We start from the raw sequence: 16,363 nt of genomic DNA, 5'->3' as shown, positions 1-16,363 counted from the left end.
TTCCAGCATAATTCAGATTTTTTTTGGAAAACCTGAGCTATTTGTCAGCCACCAAGCCATCATGTCTAAACTGGGAAATGTTATAGGCATGAAATAGTGGCGTTGAATTGGTAATTGGAAAATGAGACCATTGCCTGGAGATGGACTGTTTTCTTCCCCTTGATATACTTGTTTTTTACAATCATTCTATAACATCTCTTCTTTAGACTTACTATTGTAGATTAATTATTGCTTAATCCAAATCCTAATTTGGATATAGTATTTCAAACCTCTGAAATTGTAGTTTCTAAAAATTCAGTTTTTGCTTCTGAAATAAGGTGGTGGGTTAGAAGGTTATGTGTGAGTCAATGAGTGAGTAGTAGTCAGTATAACAGTGTGTTCTAAGGAGATCATCAAAACTGGTGACAGAACAGCTGAAAAGCATGGAGAAACAGAAAAGCTATGAACAGAAAATAGGAAATAGCCTGCAGCTTGAACCCTTTGAACCCTGCCTCCCTGGGAGGGAGGAGAAACTGAAGCCATAACCACACGTGGCACCTGGGGATTGAGCTCTCAAAAGAAGGTTACTCATAGCTGTGCTTGAGTGGCTCAAGCCTGTAATCCTAGCTACCTAGGAAGCTGAGATCTGAGGATCACAGTTTAAAGCCAGCTTGGGCAGGAAAGTACATGAGGCTTTTATTGCCAGTTAACCACCAAACAAACAAACAAAAACACCTAGAAATGGAGCTGTGGCTCTAAGTAGTAGCCTTGAGCACAAAAGCTCAATACCTAGGCCTTGCGTTCAAGCCACAGGACTGGCATATCAAAAATAGAAAGGAAAGAAAGAAGGAAGAAGGCGGGAGGGAGGGAGGGAGCGAAGAAGAAAGAAAGGAAGGAAGGAAAGGACAGAGGAGGGGAGGAAGGGAGAAAAGAAGACTGCTCATTAAGATGAAGAAAACCAAGAGTTAACATCCAATCTGATGTGCAAATTATAACTTGGAAACCTAAGAAATATGAAAAAGTAAGGCAATGTGATCCTTCAAAAGTTTTTTCTTCCTTTTTTATATTATCTGTTTATTTTTATTGGCAAGGTGATGTACAGAAGAGTTACAGTTACATAAGTAAGGTAATAAGTACATTCCTTGTTGAACTTGTTACCCCTCCCTCATTTCTCCCCCCCCCCAAGTTGTTAGATCATTTCTAACATATTGTCTCGTGAGCATTGCTGTTGCATTGGTCCCTCGCTTGTCCTTCGTCTCACCATCTTGCTGTTCCTCTCCCTTCCCTAATTCAGATAAACGTACATACGATACCTAGGGTACCAAAATCAAATACAGTGACAACAAGGGATAAACTCCTTCAAAAGTTTACAACTCTTCAGTAGTTGAGTCCAATCTTGAGTGACAGCTCGAGGCTCGAAGATCAAGTCTCTGCAATACATATAGTATATATCGGACACAAATGTAGACTAGTACTAGAAGAAGTACACAGGCTAATTATATATATGAAAAAAATATGCATTATCCTTAGCTGTCAGGGATACATAAATCAAAACTACATTGAAATTCTCTCACCCCAGTCAGAATGGTTATCTTTGAGGAAACAACACATGATGGTGAGGGTGGAAAAGATAAAGAAAGCTGTGTATGCTGTAGCACATGCTGTTTGGTGGAAATGTAGATCAGTGTTGCCATGATAGGAGTTAGTATGGACTCCTATAGAATAGAATAACTACGATCCAGCTTTACCCCTTCTGAAGAAATCTAAGTCCCTGTGCAATACTTGCATACCTATGTTTATTGTGGCATTATTCATAATAGCCAACTTATTGGGATCAGCCTCAGTGCCCATCAAGAAATGAATAGATAAAAAATATAATGGAGTATTATTAGCCATAAAAAGGCAAAGTTATGTCATTTGCAGGAAAACAAATAGAACTAGAAATTATGATGTTAGGTGAAATAAGCCAGACTCAGACAAATACCACATTTTCTCCCATATGAGGAAAAGTCATGAAAATAGAAGGACTATTTGGACTATTTGGGAAGTGAGAGGGTGTATATATGAGAGATAAGACAGGGTAAAGGATGGCTGAGTATGAGTACCTTATATACATGTATGGAAGTGTCATAATGAATTCTTCATTTTGTACAATTGATATATGCTAGTAAAATGAGCAATTAAATTAACCTACACTAATAAAGTAAATATATGCTAATAAATGAATAACAAAAATGAATAAGAGGAACAAAATTGCTTTTAAAAAGGGAGTCTTTTAAAACCAGCATTTTCACCATAAAATTATTTTTCTAGTAGGCTTCTACATTTTGCTATGCAAATAACCTTTAAAAGGAGGTCTGTGTTGCAAGCCTGCTGTGTTTATAGACATGGCTTTGGTCCTGGGCAACAGTGATCGGTAGTGTGTGGCTGAGATTTCCTTTGGGCACAGAGAATGGATGATCTGTGAAAGCTGGCGAGTCTGGGAATGGAGATTAATGGTGTGAGGAGGACTTTCCCTACCCTTGAGGCAAAGGAACGCTAATGAGGAGGCAGCAGTAACCGATGTGAACTATTTATTCTAAAGACTTTATTTTTCCTGATCTATATTTTATTTCCCTAAATCTTTATTAGAATTTTTTAATAGCATACATTAGTTGTACAATGAGAGGGTTTCATTGGGATATTACCATACATGTCTACAATGTATATCAATCAGCATCATTTCCTTAATCACTTCTTACTCCTCTCCCCATCATAAAACATTTTAACTGGTTTCATTGTTTTCTCTCTCTCTCTCTGTCTCGGTCTCTCTCTCTCTCTTTCTCTCTCTCTGCTCTCTTCTCTCTTTTGTCAGTTGTGGGGCTTGAACTCAGGGACTAGGTGCTATCCTGAGCTATTTAGCCCAAGGCTAGCATTCTACCACTTTAAACCACAGCACCACTTCTTTTTTTTTTTTTTTTTCTCCCCCTTCGGTTAATTGGAGATCAGAGTCTCACAGACTTTCCTGCCTGGGCTGGCTTTGAACTGTGATCTTTAGATCTCAGTCTCCTGGGTTGCTAGGATTACAGGCGTGAGCCACCAGTGCCTGGCTCATTGTTTTATTTTCATGCATGCAAATAAAATTCTTTGATTGTTATTCATCTTTATTAGTTCCTCATACCCTTGCCATCTACTGGTATTTCTGACCTGCATGTAGTATATTTTGCTGAGAATAACCTTCTCTATTGTTTTTCTCTTTCTTCACCTCCCCAACCCCTACTAATCTACAACATTCACTGATTGCTTATGACATCATACGCTGTTGTAATGTGTTTAGAAATATTCATTCCTCTCCTTTTCCCTATCCTCCTACATAGTCCTATAGTTAGAATTCTATTCTATGTGTGTGTATATATACATATATATGATATACACAAGAATATCACTTATATATGTATGTGGACATATATATATATATACATATTCATGAATATGTATGTCTTAGGTCCAGTGTTTTCATTTGACTTGAACTCTAGAGCCTGGATGCTGTCCCTGAGCTTTTTTGCTCAAGGCTAGTGTTCTATCACTTGAGCCACAGCTCTACTTCTGGCCCTTTGGGTACTGGAGATGAGAGTCTCATGGACTTTTCTGCCCTGACTGACTTCCAACTGAGATCCTCAGATCTCATCATCCTGTATAGTTGGGATTACAGGCCGGTTTGAGCCATGGGTACCTGGTGGGATTAATTGTTCTTTAACTGCTTAACATTTTGTGCTTTTTTTTTGGTTGGTCATAGGGCTTGAACTCAATGGCTTGGGTGCTTGCTGTCCCTGAGCTTTTTTGCTCAAAGCTAGTGCTCTACGGCCTTGAGCTGCAACACCACTTCTGGTTTTCTGGTGGTTAATTGGAGATAAGAGTTTTAGACTTTCCTGTCTGGGCTAGCTTTAAACTGCGATCCTCAGATCTCAGCTTCCTGAGTAGCTAGGATTACAGGCATGAGCCACCAGTGCCCAGCTTGTGCTCTTTGTATATTCTGAACATTAATCCTTTATTTGTTGAGTAGCTAGCCAAGACTTTTTTTCTCCCATTCAGTAGGTCAACTCTTGATTCCAGGAATTGTTTCTTTTGTAGTATGGAAACTTAAATCTGATGTAGTCTCATTTGTCAGTAGTTCTTTTATTATTATTATTTTTTTTTTTTTGGGCATGGGGCTTGAACTCTGGGCCTGGGCACTGGGCTAGTGCTCTATCACTTGAGCCATAGTGCCACTTCTGGTTTTCTGATGGTTAATTGGAGACAAGAGTCTCATGGACTTCTGTGCCGGGCTGGCTTTGAACCATGACCTTACATCTCAGCCTCCTGAGTAGCTAGTATTACAGGCATGTGACACTGGTGACCAGCTCATTTGTCAATTAATATTCTTGTTTATAAGACATTTGGAATTGTGCCTCTACCTTCCAGGCCTTTTCCTTTGTTAAAGTTTCAGGTTTTACTTTGAATTATTTGATCCATTTGGAGTTGACTTTGTACAGGGTTAAAGATACGGGTTAAATTTCAGTCTCCTGCAGGTCTATAACTAGTTTTACCAGCACCATTTATTGATAAGGCTGTCTTTTCTTCAGTATGTTTTGGGCTCCCTTGTGGAAAATTATATGGCTATAGCTGTGTGGTTTTATTCCTGGGTCTTCTCTTCCATTGGCCTTCAGATCTCTTTTTATGACAGTACCGTGCTGTTTTTGTTACTCTGACTCTATAGTATAATTCAAGTCCATTTGCTTGGAGGATCTTTTTCCATCCTTTCATGCTAAAATGCTATACTTGTCTTTGTAAGTAAGATGTGTTTTTTTTGGCCTGGTTCTGGGGCCTGAACTCTGGGCCTGGGCGCTGTCCCTCAGCTCTTCAGCTCAAGGCTAGCACTCTACCACTTGAGCCACAGTGCCACTTCCAGCTTTTTTCTTTTTTGCTTATGTGGTGCTGAGGAATCGAACCCAGGGCCTCTGGCATGCAAGGCAAGCGCTCTAACACTGAGCCACCTTCCCAGCCCAAGATATGTTTCTTGTAGTCAACAAGTGGCTGGGTCTTATTTTCTTCTCTTTTCCCTCCTTTCCTTCCTTCCTTCCTTCCTTCCTTCCTTCCTTCCTTCCTTCTTTCTTTCTTTCCTTTCTTTCGTTCTTTCCTTTCTTTCTTTCTTTCGTTCTTTCTTTCTTTCTTTCTTTCTTTCCTTTCTTTCTTTCTTTCTTTCTTTCTTTCTTTCTTTCTTTCTTTCTTTCTTTCTTTCTTTCTTTCTTTCTTTCTTTCTTTCTTTCTTTCTTTCTTTTCTTTCTTTCTTTCTTTCTGTGCTTAGGTTTTTATTGGTTGGTATTCTACCACTTGAGAAGAGTCTTGTAATTTTGTCTCCTTGGCTGGTTTTGACTCTCAATTCTTATATCTCAGACTTCCTTAGTAGTTAGGAATATAGGCATTAGCCACTGGCACCCAGATTGTGTCTTGCTTTTTAATTGAAGTTGAATTTCTAGTCTTTTGATGGGAGAATTAAGACCTTTAATTTTCCATTGTAAATTCCATTCATATCCTCCTAGTTTTTTTCCCAATGTCTTTGTGAATTCCATTGATATCTTCTTAGTTATTTTTTTCAGTGTCTTTGACTAATCAAATGCCTCCACTTTATCTTCAACCTTTGATGCCTTATTTTCAGCTTGTTCTGTTCAATTAAAGAGGATTTTGATTGAGTTTTTTATTTGGACCATTGAGTCTTCATTTCCAGGATTCTATTTTTTCCCCTGTCAAGATTTCTGTATCTTTATTGAATTCCTCTTTTATTGTCTTTTCTAGTTCATTCAGTGGTTCAAAGTCTCTAGTAGTTTGCATCTTTGAATGAATTTAGCTGTTTGTACATCATCTCCTTTATTTCATTGATCATTCTTGTCATTATTTTATTGAATTTGTTGTTTGGCCTTTCTTCCTCTTGACTATCATTTAAGCTCTTTTGTGTGGACTTGTGAGTTAAGGGTATTCTTTCCCTTTTCTGCCTGAGGTAAGTCTGTGACCTGGGCCCTGGCTGGATGTATTACTAAATGTCCTTTAATTCCCAGGCTTTCCTAGATTGTGGCTCAGTCTTAAAGCTTGCCCAACCTCAGGCTGCCTGCTAGCAATCAATGTAAACTGATCACTTAGTAATCAGCAGAACATGTGCTTTTCTCCTCTATCATAACCTAGCCCCTAGCAGTGCTTGGCAGATAGTGGGTGCCTAATCGATGTTTCTCTAATAAATGAATAAGAAAGAGAGAAAACAAAACTTATAAATTGGTTTTGTAAAGTGAAACCATTTTCTTAAAGAATTAATGGAGCCCACAGTAGACCCAAATAGTAAGGTATGATGAAGGGTAGATTTCCAGCAGCACAACAACGAAGGGTCTTCAAGGTCAAGATAGACCCTTATCCACTGTGTTCTGAGAAGAACCTGCCAAGGCATGCATGTTAGAGGCAGAGAAAAGGTGGGCAAAGCAAAGACATTCTTGGGACTCCAACAAGCATTCCAGTTTTTACAACCGGATTCCAGCTAGGTAGGAAAGACTTATACTTACTAGGTTATAGCTACAGTTGGGTGCCAGAGAAAGCTCATAATGGTAAACCTTGAATTTTCTGGTTTTGTTGACTGCAAAGAGGATGTGAAAGAGTGCTCTCTTTCAACTTGGGTAGACTCCAGCCTGTGAGTACCAGGTTACAGGGACCTGGGGAATAGAAAGGACACTATTTACTCTTTACCCTTCTGGAATTTCCTCTGGTTCCGTTCCTCTGTGCACCAGTGTTTTGCAGTTATGTGTAGAATGAACACTGACCTGTTAATGAATGCTCTGTTTCTTTTCACGTTGTTTTGATGGACTTGTGGGATTGAAGGCAGAGGGAGCCAGAAGGAAGGAGGCTGGTTCTATGGAACAGCTCTGTGAAGGCCAAATCAATTCTAACTTCATTAGGTTTTAAAGACACTACTTAACCCTAAAATTCTGGGTCTCCCTTATATAAGCATTCTACTTTTATGTCATTTCATTTTTCTCACATTTCCAGGTAAGTCCGTACCTGTGGACAGGAACAAAAAGAAAGCTATTTTTTCTTTAAAAAAAAAAAATATAAGGGCTGGGAAGGTGGCTCAGTGGTAGAGCGCTTGCCTTGCATGCCTGAGGCCCTGGGTTCGATTCCCCAGCACCACATAAGCAAAAAGAAAAAAAAGCCGGAAGTGGCGCTGTGGCTCAAGTGGTAGAGTGCTAGCCTTGAGCTGAAGAGCTGAGGGACAGCGCCCAGGCCCAGAGTTCAGGCCCCACGACCGGACCCCCCCCCCCAAAAAAAAAAACAAAAAAAAATATATAAGACAAATTCATTAGAGTGTGTATGAGGCCCTGGATTCTATCTTTAGCAGTTCAAAAAACAAAACCAACCCAAAACTCAACATGCCCTATTTTGTTGGTGTGCTAGAGACAGTGATAATAAAAGACCCTTAATCAGAAAGTTCTTCCTACCATACTATAAAACTGTCTGGGCAAGAGTTCTGAATTTCGTAAATAGAATCACTTTTTAGTAGCATGTTTTTGGCAGTTATGGATTATGTAGGTTTTTTTCTCTTTTGTAGAATGAGGGAAACTTCCGTACTCTATTTATCTATACTTATTAATACCACTTGCAAACAACACATTATAAAGTCCAAGTCAAGAAAGTGAAAAAGTAACTGTTAGAAAAGTATTACTCATTCTTGTTATGTGTACCAACTCTTCGCAATAGGACATTGTTAACCTGAAGCCACTTGTACATCCAAAGCTTTGAAGCTAGGAAAATAGGAGTAGCAGTTATTCCCCAAACAGCTTGATCATTGTAGTTTTTGTCTTTTAGTATTTCCAGCTATGTGTGTAATGTTGACTCTTTCAAGTTTTTTAGTTGCTGCTTGTGCCTTAGGTATGCTGGCCTGGGGGAAAATAAAAAATTGTGAAGAAAATATGGAGCAGACATGAAAACACCCACGTGCAAAAAGTAGTCAATGTGTGCCTCTCACCCAGCAGACAGACATCTTCAAACAACCATTCCTGTCTCATCTAATTGCCCACCACATGCCCACTGGCTCAGTAAACCCCAGACCTATTTCATCCATGAATATGTCTGTCTGTATCTCTGAAAGATAGGCACTCTTCAAAATCATAATCTTGGGCTAGAGGTGTGGCTCAGTGGTAGAACATTTACCTGGCATACCTATAGTTTTGGGTTCAATCTCTACACCAGTTAGTCAACCCAACCAACCAACCAACCTGAACTCATAACCTTCATGTTAATTTCATACCTAAAAAACCCTAATGGTAATTATTTATCTTATCAGCAATCTAACTTGTTTTTATATTTCTCCACTTGTGCAAGTTTCTTCTTCTCTGTCATTGGTTTATTTAAGTCAGGATACAAACAAAATTGCTATGTCTCTCAAATCTCTCCTTTTACTTGTTTTTTTCTTTCTTTTAATGTTTTTTAATTTTGAAAATACTAACGTATTAAAATAAAATTTAAAAAGAAGAGAGTGCTGGGGTTTGAAGCCAGGTCTTTGTTTGCTAAACAAGTGCTCTACTACTTGAGCCACTCCATCAGGTCCTTTCAAGTCTTTTAACCTAGGGATTTCCTTCCTTTTCACTCTTTAAGTCTGTTGTTGACGAAACGGAACACTTTGTCCTGTCTGGTTTTCCTCATTTTAGGTTTTGTTACTGTTGCCCTGAAATGTGGCTTAACATCACTCTGCTTCTGTACACTCATGGGTGGATCTAAGGGCTTGTCCTGATCCAGGTTCTCTGTTGTTCTTGGCGTGGTGGTATGCATTTCCATTAGGGGGAACCTGGCATTTGCTTGTGTGTCTTGGTGGGCTGGCTATTAAAGCCCTTGCCTGACACTGTCCTTGAGATTTTCCAGGTTCATTCCCACAGATTCTAATACCAGCTTTACCACTGTTTGTCGATCTTCATAAAGTAGCATCATGGGGTTCTAGTAACTGGTTGGTACTTAGAATAAGAAGAAAGAGTGCAGTCCTATAAACAAAAAAGGATGCTGGCTAATTGCTGAAGTTGGCATGAGCCTCATGCCTTTGGCTTTTTTGGTAGACCTGAAGTCTCTTGCCAACAGAATGTTTATTGTTGTTGTTGTTATTATTATTATCATTTTCTGTTTGGCTCTAATTGAATCTGATTTCCTCTAACCATGCCCTCAGTTGACCTTTTATTTGCTGTCCCTGCCTATGAATTGTCCAAAGGGTTTGTAGGGCCTGCTCATGTGCTCCGTGGGGAGTCATGGGTCTTTCCTAACATTAGGTTGAGTCCTAAGATTTTTTTCTTTTTTCTTTTTATTATCTTGCTTTCAATATATTTTATTTTGATAAAAGTACGAAGTAGGGGCAAAATACTTTTTTGGTTGTTATTTTTTTCTTCTGTTAGTATTGAAGTTTGAACTCAAGGGTTCATGTTTGCTAGGCAGATATTCTACTGCTTGAGCCACATCTATAGTTCCCAAATACTTTAAAAAAATAGTTAAATGACTTGGAAAAATAGATAAAGCCCCTAAAGCTTTAAAAACCTAACATCAATTTTTATGTAAAGAATATTAAAAATATTTTAGATATAACCAAGAGTAACTTAGGCAGACCACTTTTGATGTAGACCAAACACAAAATGTTGTTCTATAATGGTCCAGAGCACACTGGTAATCCATTTGGATTTCCAGACTACTTGTTTGAAATCGAATCTCATAAGGAGAGAAAACCCAAGAGAATGTCAATGCCATTGCTTCAATAAAATAACCCCTGTCACATGAAATGTTACCCACAAAAGCCTTTTACAGACCAAAATATGAAAGTGGAACAAAAAAACAAAAAACTCAAGGTTGAATTTTCTAAGACAAATGGAAGATATTGCCATTGCCTTGGCCCAGGTCACCCTCTCCTCTGGTCTGTGTTACACAGTGATTTCCTAGTTTGTCTGGTCTGCATCAGCCCTTGTTTGTCCTGCAGCCAGAGGGATTGTGCTTATGTAGGATTATTTCGCTTCCAACCTTCTCATGGCAGCCCACTTACATGGAGAACACCGAGGGCTTGCAAGGGCTCCAGGGCTAAATGCTTCGGCTCCATTACCTCCTGTCTTCATCTCCCTCGCCTCTCTCTCCTTACTTTACTCCATCTACCCTGGCCTCTCTGCTGTTTCTCACATGAGCCTGACAAGCTCTCACCTAGGACCTTCAAACTTGCTTTTTCCTTTTCCTCGGCCTAGAATAGAATTATTCTTCCTCTGGATATTTACATGCCTCTGCCATGTGCTCAGTTGTCACTTCTCTCATGAGACTTTCTACCCCAGTCATCTTTCAGTGAAGCTCTCTGACCCCCATGCTTGTTTTCATTTTTTTCGTACTGTACTTGCCAACTTCTAACAGATTATACCATGTTTTCTTTTTCTTCCAATTAGAATATTCACACCTCTGGAGTACGGATACTCATATTTTGTTCTGGTAGAATCACAGTGACTACAGAATGTGGGTGCTCAGTGCAAAGTATATATAAGCTTCAAGAATCCAGCTAGCGCAGGGTCTGCCAAGCTTAGAGCGGTGGATGAGCTTTTTTTTCTTTTTTTCTTTTTTTTGCTAAAAGCATTTCCAGTTATGGAAATTGCCCTCCTATTTCCACTTTTGCATGGCTTTCCTTTCTTTCTTTCCCATTTCTTTCCTTCTTTGCTTGCTTGCTTCCTTCTCAAAGTTTCATACATGCTAACTAAGCACATGCTCTACCACCAAGCTACACCTCAACCCCCATGGGTTTCTTGATTTTTGAGCTGTGCCTCCAAAAGCAGTAGGAAGACTTGCTGGAAGAGAAAGGGCCTTTGTAGAGATGTCAGCATGGCTGTAGTGAAACCAGAGGGCTCAGAGGTGAGGTGGCTGAGGACGCTATTTATAACTGAGATTCCAGTGTATGTGTTCCAGCCAGCCACACTTACGCCTTTCAGCCTGTCTGTGTGCTCCAGTCTGTCACTCAATTAGCTAATGGTTTCTTTAGTCCCATTATGCATTGTAGGGTTCCCCTGGCTCAGGTTTAAAAAAAAAAATTTCTTTTGGAGAGAATAATAAGGCGTTCTGTTCTCAGAGGTTTAATTTTTAATAGCCTAACCAATTTCAAAAATCCCTTCCCCAACTGTTTATTATGAAATTTGCAAGCATACAAGAGAACTAAAAGTGTGCTGCAATGAACACCCAAGTGCCCTCCACCCAGATCCATAGTTAACTTTTTTTTTTTTTTTTTATCGGTCATGGGGCTTGAACTCTGGGCCTGAGCACTGTCCCTCAGCTCTTCAGCTCAAGGCTAGCGCTCTACCACTTGAACTACAGCGCCACTTCAGGTTTTCTGGTGGTTTATTGGAGATAAGAGTTTCACCGACTTTCCTGCCTGGGCTGGCTTTGAACCGTGATCCTCAGATCTCAGCCTCCTGAGTAGCTAGGATTACAGGCGTTAGCCAGCGCCCGGCCACAGTTAACTTTTTACAGCATCTGTTTTATCTTCGGTACATGTGAATGTGTGGCTATATGCATATCTTCTCCTGACCTAGTGAAGATAAACTGAAGATACCATGTCACTTTATCCTAAAAACTTTGCCTGTTCTAAAAGGTCGCTTGAGAGTAAGTATAGATATACTCATAATCTATTCTCCATCTCCTAAGAATTGGATGTTCTTTTTTTTTTTTTTTGGTCAGTCGTGGGGCTTGAACTCTGGGCCTGAGTGCTGTCCCTCAGCTCTTCAGCTCAAGGCGAGCGCTCTACCACTTGAGCTACAGCGCCACTTCCAGTTTTCTGGTGGTTTATTGGAGATAGGAGTCTCACGGTCTTTCCTGCCCGGGCTGGCTTTGAACCGCGATCCTCAGATCTCAGCCTCCTGAGTAGCTAGGATTACAGGCGTGAGCCACCAGCGCCCGGCGTTGGATGTTCTTATATATAAAATGGTGGTACTGTTATTGAACCTAAGAAACTTTACATTAACTGCAAATGTCATCTAATACTTAGTTTAGAAAACAATAACCAGGTACAGATGGCTCATGCCTGCAATCCTAGCTACTCAGGAGGCTGAGATCTGAGGATTGTGGTTCAAACCCAGCCCGGACAGGAAAGTCCATGAGACTCTTATCTTCAGTTAACCACCAGAAAACTAGGAGTGGTGCTGTGCTCAAGTGGTAGATCATTTGCCTTGAGCTGAAGAGCTCAGAGACAGTGCCCAGGCCAAGAGTTCAAGCCCCTCAAAAACAAAAAGAAAAAAAAACAATCATCCATGACACACACTTTTCTTCTTTAATTTAGAAAGAGTCCTTCCTTTCCTCCCCCACTTTTTTTATTTGAATAACAATGTATTAAATACTATTGATTTTTCCAAGAATCTTGGAAAATTATCCTAGAGATGTTCTATATTCTGGATTTTTGTGCTTGTCTCATGGTTATTATTTAGCCTGTCCCTATTTCATGTGAACTGTGAAGTAGATTCAGAGGCTTGAATAGATTTTAGATTAAGTGCTTTTAGCAAAAGGACTTTACAAGTGACATGTACTTCATATTCCATCCCATCAGGAACTGAGTGTTCTTAGAGATGCTAAAGTTGACTACTTGGTGATGATGGCTGCCAGGGTCTCTCTGGCTTTCTTGTTAGTAAATAGAGCATAATAGGGTTATATTCTCAAACATTCAGCCTCTTCTTCCTGAGTGGCTCATTTTGAACATTAACTCTACCCCAAAAGGTTATAGGGTAACTTGTGTGTCTATAAGGGTGTCAAATCTGCTGGAGACATTAGGGGCAAGGTAGGTAGAAGAGTTAAATTGAGCTTTGAGGAGAGACTGTGGAGAAGACAATTCAGGTGATGCTTGTGGCGACTGTCAGAAGAGCAGGATAGAGGGCATTCAGCAGCTGGAGGCCTTGTGCCCACCACCTTCCTGTTGAACAGTGCATCACTCCAGGAATTGGGGGCCATTTATAAACCAATAGGCTTTGAGATATTAGCAAGGCAATCTCAGTGCCAGCAGTGATGGAAAAAGTCCTTGGGAGTTGTCCTAGAAACAAGATAGGCTATTTATCTTTGTGATCATCTTTTGGCTTATCTGGGAATTCATGGAGTTCCTTACTACAGCCTAAAAAAGTCTCAGAAAGATCAAGGGTGACTATAGACTAAATGAACTCTTTAGCCAACAGGAAAGTGAACAGGTGCTAGTAAAAATAGAAGCTATTGGAGCTCTTTAAAGTGCTCAAACTGTTCTCTGTAAAAGGTGCTATGATTTCTTCTGTTTTGCCGGCAGGGAGACCAGTGCTTTGGTTAAGTAATTTGTGAATTGCTACTCAGCTCTTAGGTAGTAGTGCTAAGATTTGAATCCAGTATGCCTGACAGCATCTGCCTGATTAATTCCTGTACTGCTTTGCTAGACATTTAGGTTTTGGGTCTGCTAGAGATAGGAACGGGGACATTCCCTGTTCAGAGAAATGAAAGCAGCATGCTTTCTCTCATAGTTGTAGTGTGTCCACAGTTTGGCGCAGCCTGGCCCAGCTGGCATCTCTTCTTAGGAGGTAGTAGTGGCCATGTTGCCTAGGTTACACTCATCTGAAGTGGAGGATCCACTTCCAAGGTGGCACACTTACATTCACCAAAATGCTGATAGGGGCAGATGCTTCAGCTTCTCCCATACCCCTTGGCTCTTGAAAGAACTAGTTTCCAAATTACCAGTGTCTATTTTGTAGAAACTCACCAAGACCCTTAGTGAAACTGACCAAAAATAGCTTCAGATGTCCAAAGGAGCTGGAGAGACCCAGTGCAACATCCTATGCATAGTAAGGGTGCATTTGACTTAATTTAACCGTATTGCATTTTGTGCCCAACAGTGGAGAATACACAACTGACCCTGAACCTGCAGACAGAGAACAAAGGCAGTGTTGTTTCGGGTGGAGAGTTGACAATTTTCCTGGATGGACCAACTGTTGATCTGGGAAGTGTGCCTAATGGCAGTGCTGTGACAGATGGTAAGTGTCACCCTGCTCCCCAGGGCTGAACCAGGACAAGGCAGGGTAGGGACCATGAGGTTCTGAGAGCTTGGTTTTCTACCAGGTGTCTCACTTTGAGTACTGTATAATCATTCCTGGCAAACGTATAGCTTTGACTCTTCTTAGCTTTCCAGATCAAAATTGTGACATGAATTTCCAAGCAGTTTTCTGATCAAGGACCAAAATAAATGTCACATCTTTTTGTGTTATTTTTTTTGATTGAAAGCAAGAGAAAAAATGCCTTTTCATCTCACATAAACTCTGGAAAATAAAATATCATTAGCAAATATGACTTTGGCCTGTTTTCTTCTCCCTAGTATTGGAAGAAGTACTTCCTGAGAAGGACAAGTTTTTGCCTTTTGGTATAGGTTGAGGAGGGGACAACACGTACTTCTAGAATTACACAGCAGCAAAAGACAGGCTGGCAGCCTAGAGTCTCTGTCTCATCCCCCATCCCAAAAACAGCGGGAAAAAAAGGCAGACTGAAACAAGGAGATTGGGGAATGTCTTCTGCTTTGTTTTGGGGATTTATAGAATGTTCCTTCTGATTTAGTCTTAAATTAGTCAGCTTTGGATTTAGCAGGAAATTATTTCATGAGGTCTAAGGTCTGCAAGGGGTTGGGTTTCTCTATGATTTTTTCTTATAAAAATTTTGTTAGATGTGTTGTAACCATGGCACTTTTCTGAGTTTCAAGGGGGTGAAATTTGGCTTCTAATTCAAAGGTAGGTGGGTAGAATCTGGTTCGATAGATTTTGACTGTTGACAAGATTTCCTCCACCAGGCTGAATGGCACTTGGGGTACTTCTGCATAGAGGAAAACACACCTCATGCACTCATTCAATACAGATATACATAATTGAACACCTGGAATGTCCAAAGTCTCAGTCCAGGTGCTGTCCAGATGGTCATGGGCAAAAGTCACATCAAATGGGTAAACATGCAAGTAATTACATAACTGACCCTGAAACATAACCCATGAAAGAAAAATACAGAGTGGTTTGAGATTCGTGTACCCTGGAGGATTTCGTCTAAACCAAGGAAGAGTCTATGAGACATTTAGATAGTCTGGGTTGCGAGTGCAGGGGAAAAAGGTGCTGGGTCCACATGGAAACAGAGGTACCAGGATGACCAGATCCTGGGAAACAAGGAGGAGGAGCATGGAGATGAGACTGGAAGGGTAGTTTTCCTCAGATCATGCAGCCATCACAAGGATGTTGAACCTCATTCTGAGAAGCAGAAGGGCTTTAGTTGAAGAGTGATTTCATTTGAGTCTTTGTTGTTGTTGTTCAAAACTTCTACTTGAGCCACAGCTCTACTCCCAGCTTTTTGGTAGTTAATTGGAGAGCAGAATCTCAAGGACTTTTTTGCCTGGGTTGGCTTCAAGATGTGATGCTCAGATCTTAGTCTCCTGAGTAGCTAGGATTACAGGTGTGAGCTGCCAGTGCCTGTCTCATTTGGCTTTTTAAAGGCTCTCTCCACTATGGAGAAATGCCCTCATTCCTTATTCCTAACTTTATGTTCTTTGTCTCACACTTGTGAGGTTGCAGTTCAACTTAATGTGGCAGACTGCTCATTAGTACCTTCCTCCCCGCTCCCCTCCTCCAGTCCTAGGGCTTGAATTCAGGAATTCAGGGCCTGGGCACTGTCCCTGAGCCTCTCTGTGCTCAAGGCTAGTGCTCTACTTGAGCCACAGAGCCACTTCTGGCTTTTTGTTTGTTTGTTTGTTTATGTGATACTGAGGAATTGAACCCAGGGCTTCATGCTTGCTTGGCAAGTGCTCTAAAACTAAGCTACATTCCTAGCCCTCATTAGTACCTTTGATGTTCTTGAGTGTCTTGGAGAAGAGATGCTGTTTCCTAGGCTCAACCCTCCTATTGTAGTATAGATTAAATCTCACAATTGTCCCTATTCCTTCTCCTGCCAGCAGCTATAGCTAGCAGAATGTCCATAGCCCATTGTGGTGAAGAACTTAATAGTGGAAGTTCTGTGGTTTGTAGCCAATTACCAAACAAGGGTTGAGATTCTCTCTCTCTCTCTCTTTCTCTCTCTCTCTCTCTCGGTCTCTCTGTCTGTCTGTCTGTCTTTGTGATTGATCTCCTTTCCAGGACCACAGTCATCTTCTAGAGAATCCAGTGGGACATCCATTGGTTCGGAGAACCGGCATCAACCCCCCAGCACAAACTGCTTTGGTGGAAGATCTCGGTAAGACCCCTCTTGGTAATGAGAAAGAAATGGGAAGGGGCTTGAAGGGATTGAAATCACCTGAGAAATGGCAAGAAATTATTTAGAAAACATTGGAAGCTGAGGATGGTGGCACATATGTAATTTCAGTACTTAG

General features: G+C 40.6%; 1 protein-coding gene across 3 annotated transcripts in view; it reads left to right on the top strand.

Moving 5' to 3' along the window:
• The window catches only part of Wwp2 (WW domain containing E3 ubiquitin protein ligase 2), a 114,974-nt gene that overhangs the window by 34,411 nt on the left and 64,200 nt on the right, over positions 1 to 16,363 (top strand). For all 3 annotated transcript variants that reach the window (XM_042700697.1, XM_042700699.1, XM_042700698.1), the window contains 2 exons: positions 13,866 to 14,003; positions 16,131 to 16,227. In XM_042700697.1, coding sequence (XP_042556631.1) covers positions 13,866 to 14,003; positions 16,131 to 16,227 — 235 coding nt within the window. The remainder of the gene's footprint in view (positions 1 to 13,865; positions 14,004 to 16,130; positions 16,228 to 16,363) is intronic.

Source organism: Dipodomys spectabilis, unplaced genomic scaffold, assembly GCF_019054845.1.
Source record: "Dipodomys spectabilis isolate Male_0828 unplaced genomic scaffold, ASM1905484v1 ptg000273l, whole genome shotgun sequence".
Classification (NCBI taxonomy): domain Eukaryota; kingdom Metazoa; phylum Chordata; class Mammalia; order Rodentia; family Heteromyidae; genus Dipodomys; species Dipodomys spectabilis.
This window is presented reverse-complemented; position numbering and strand designations above follow the sequence as displayed.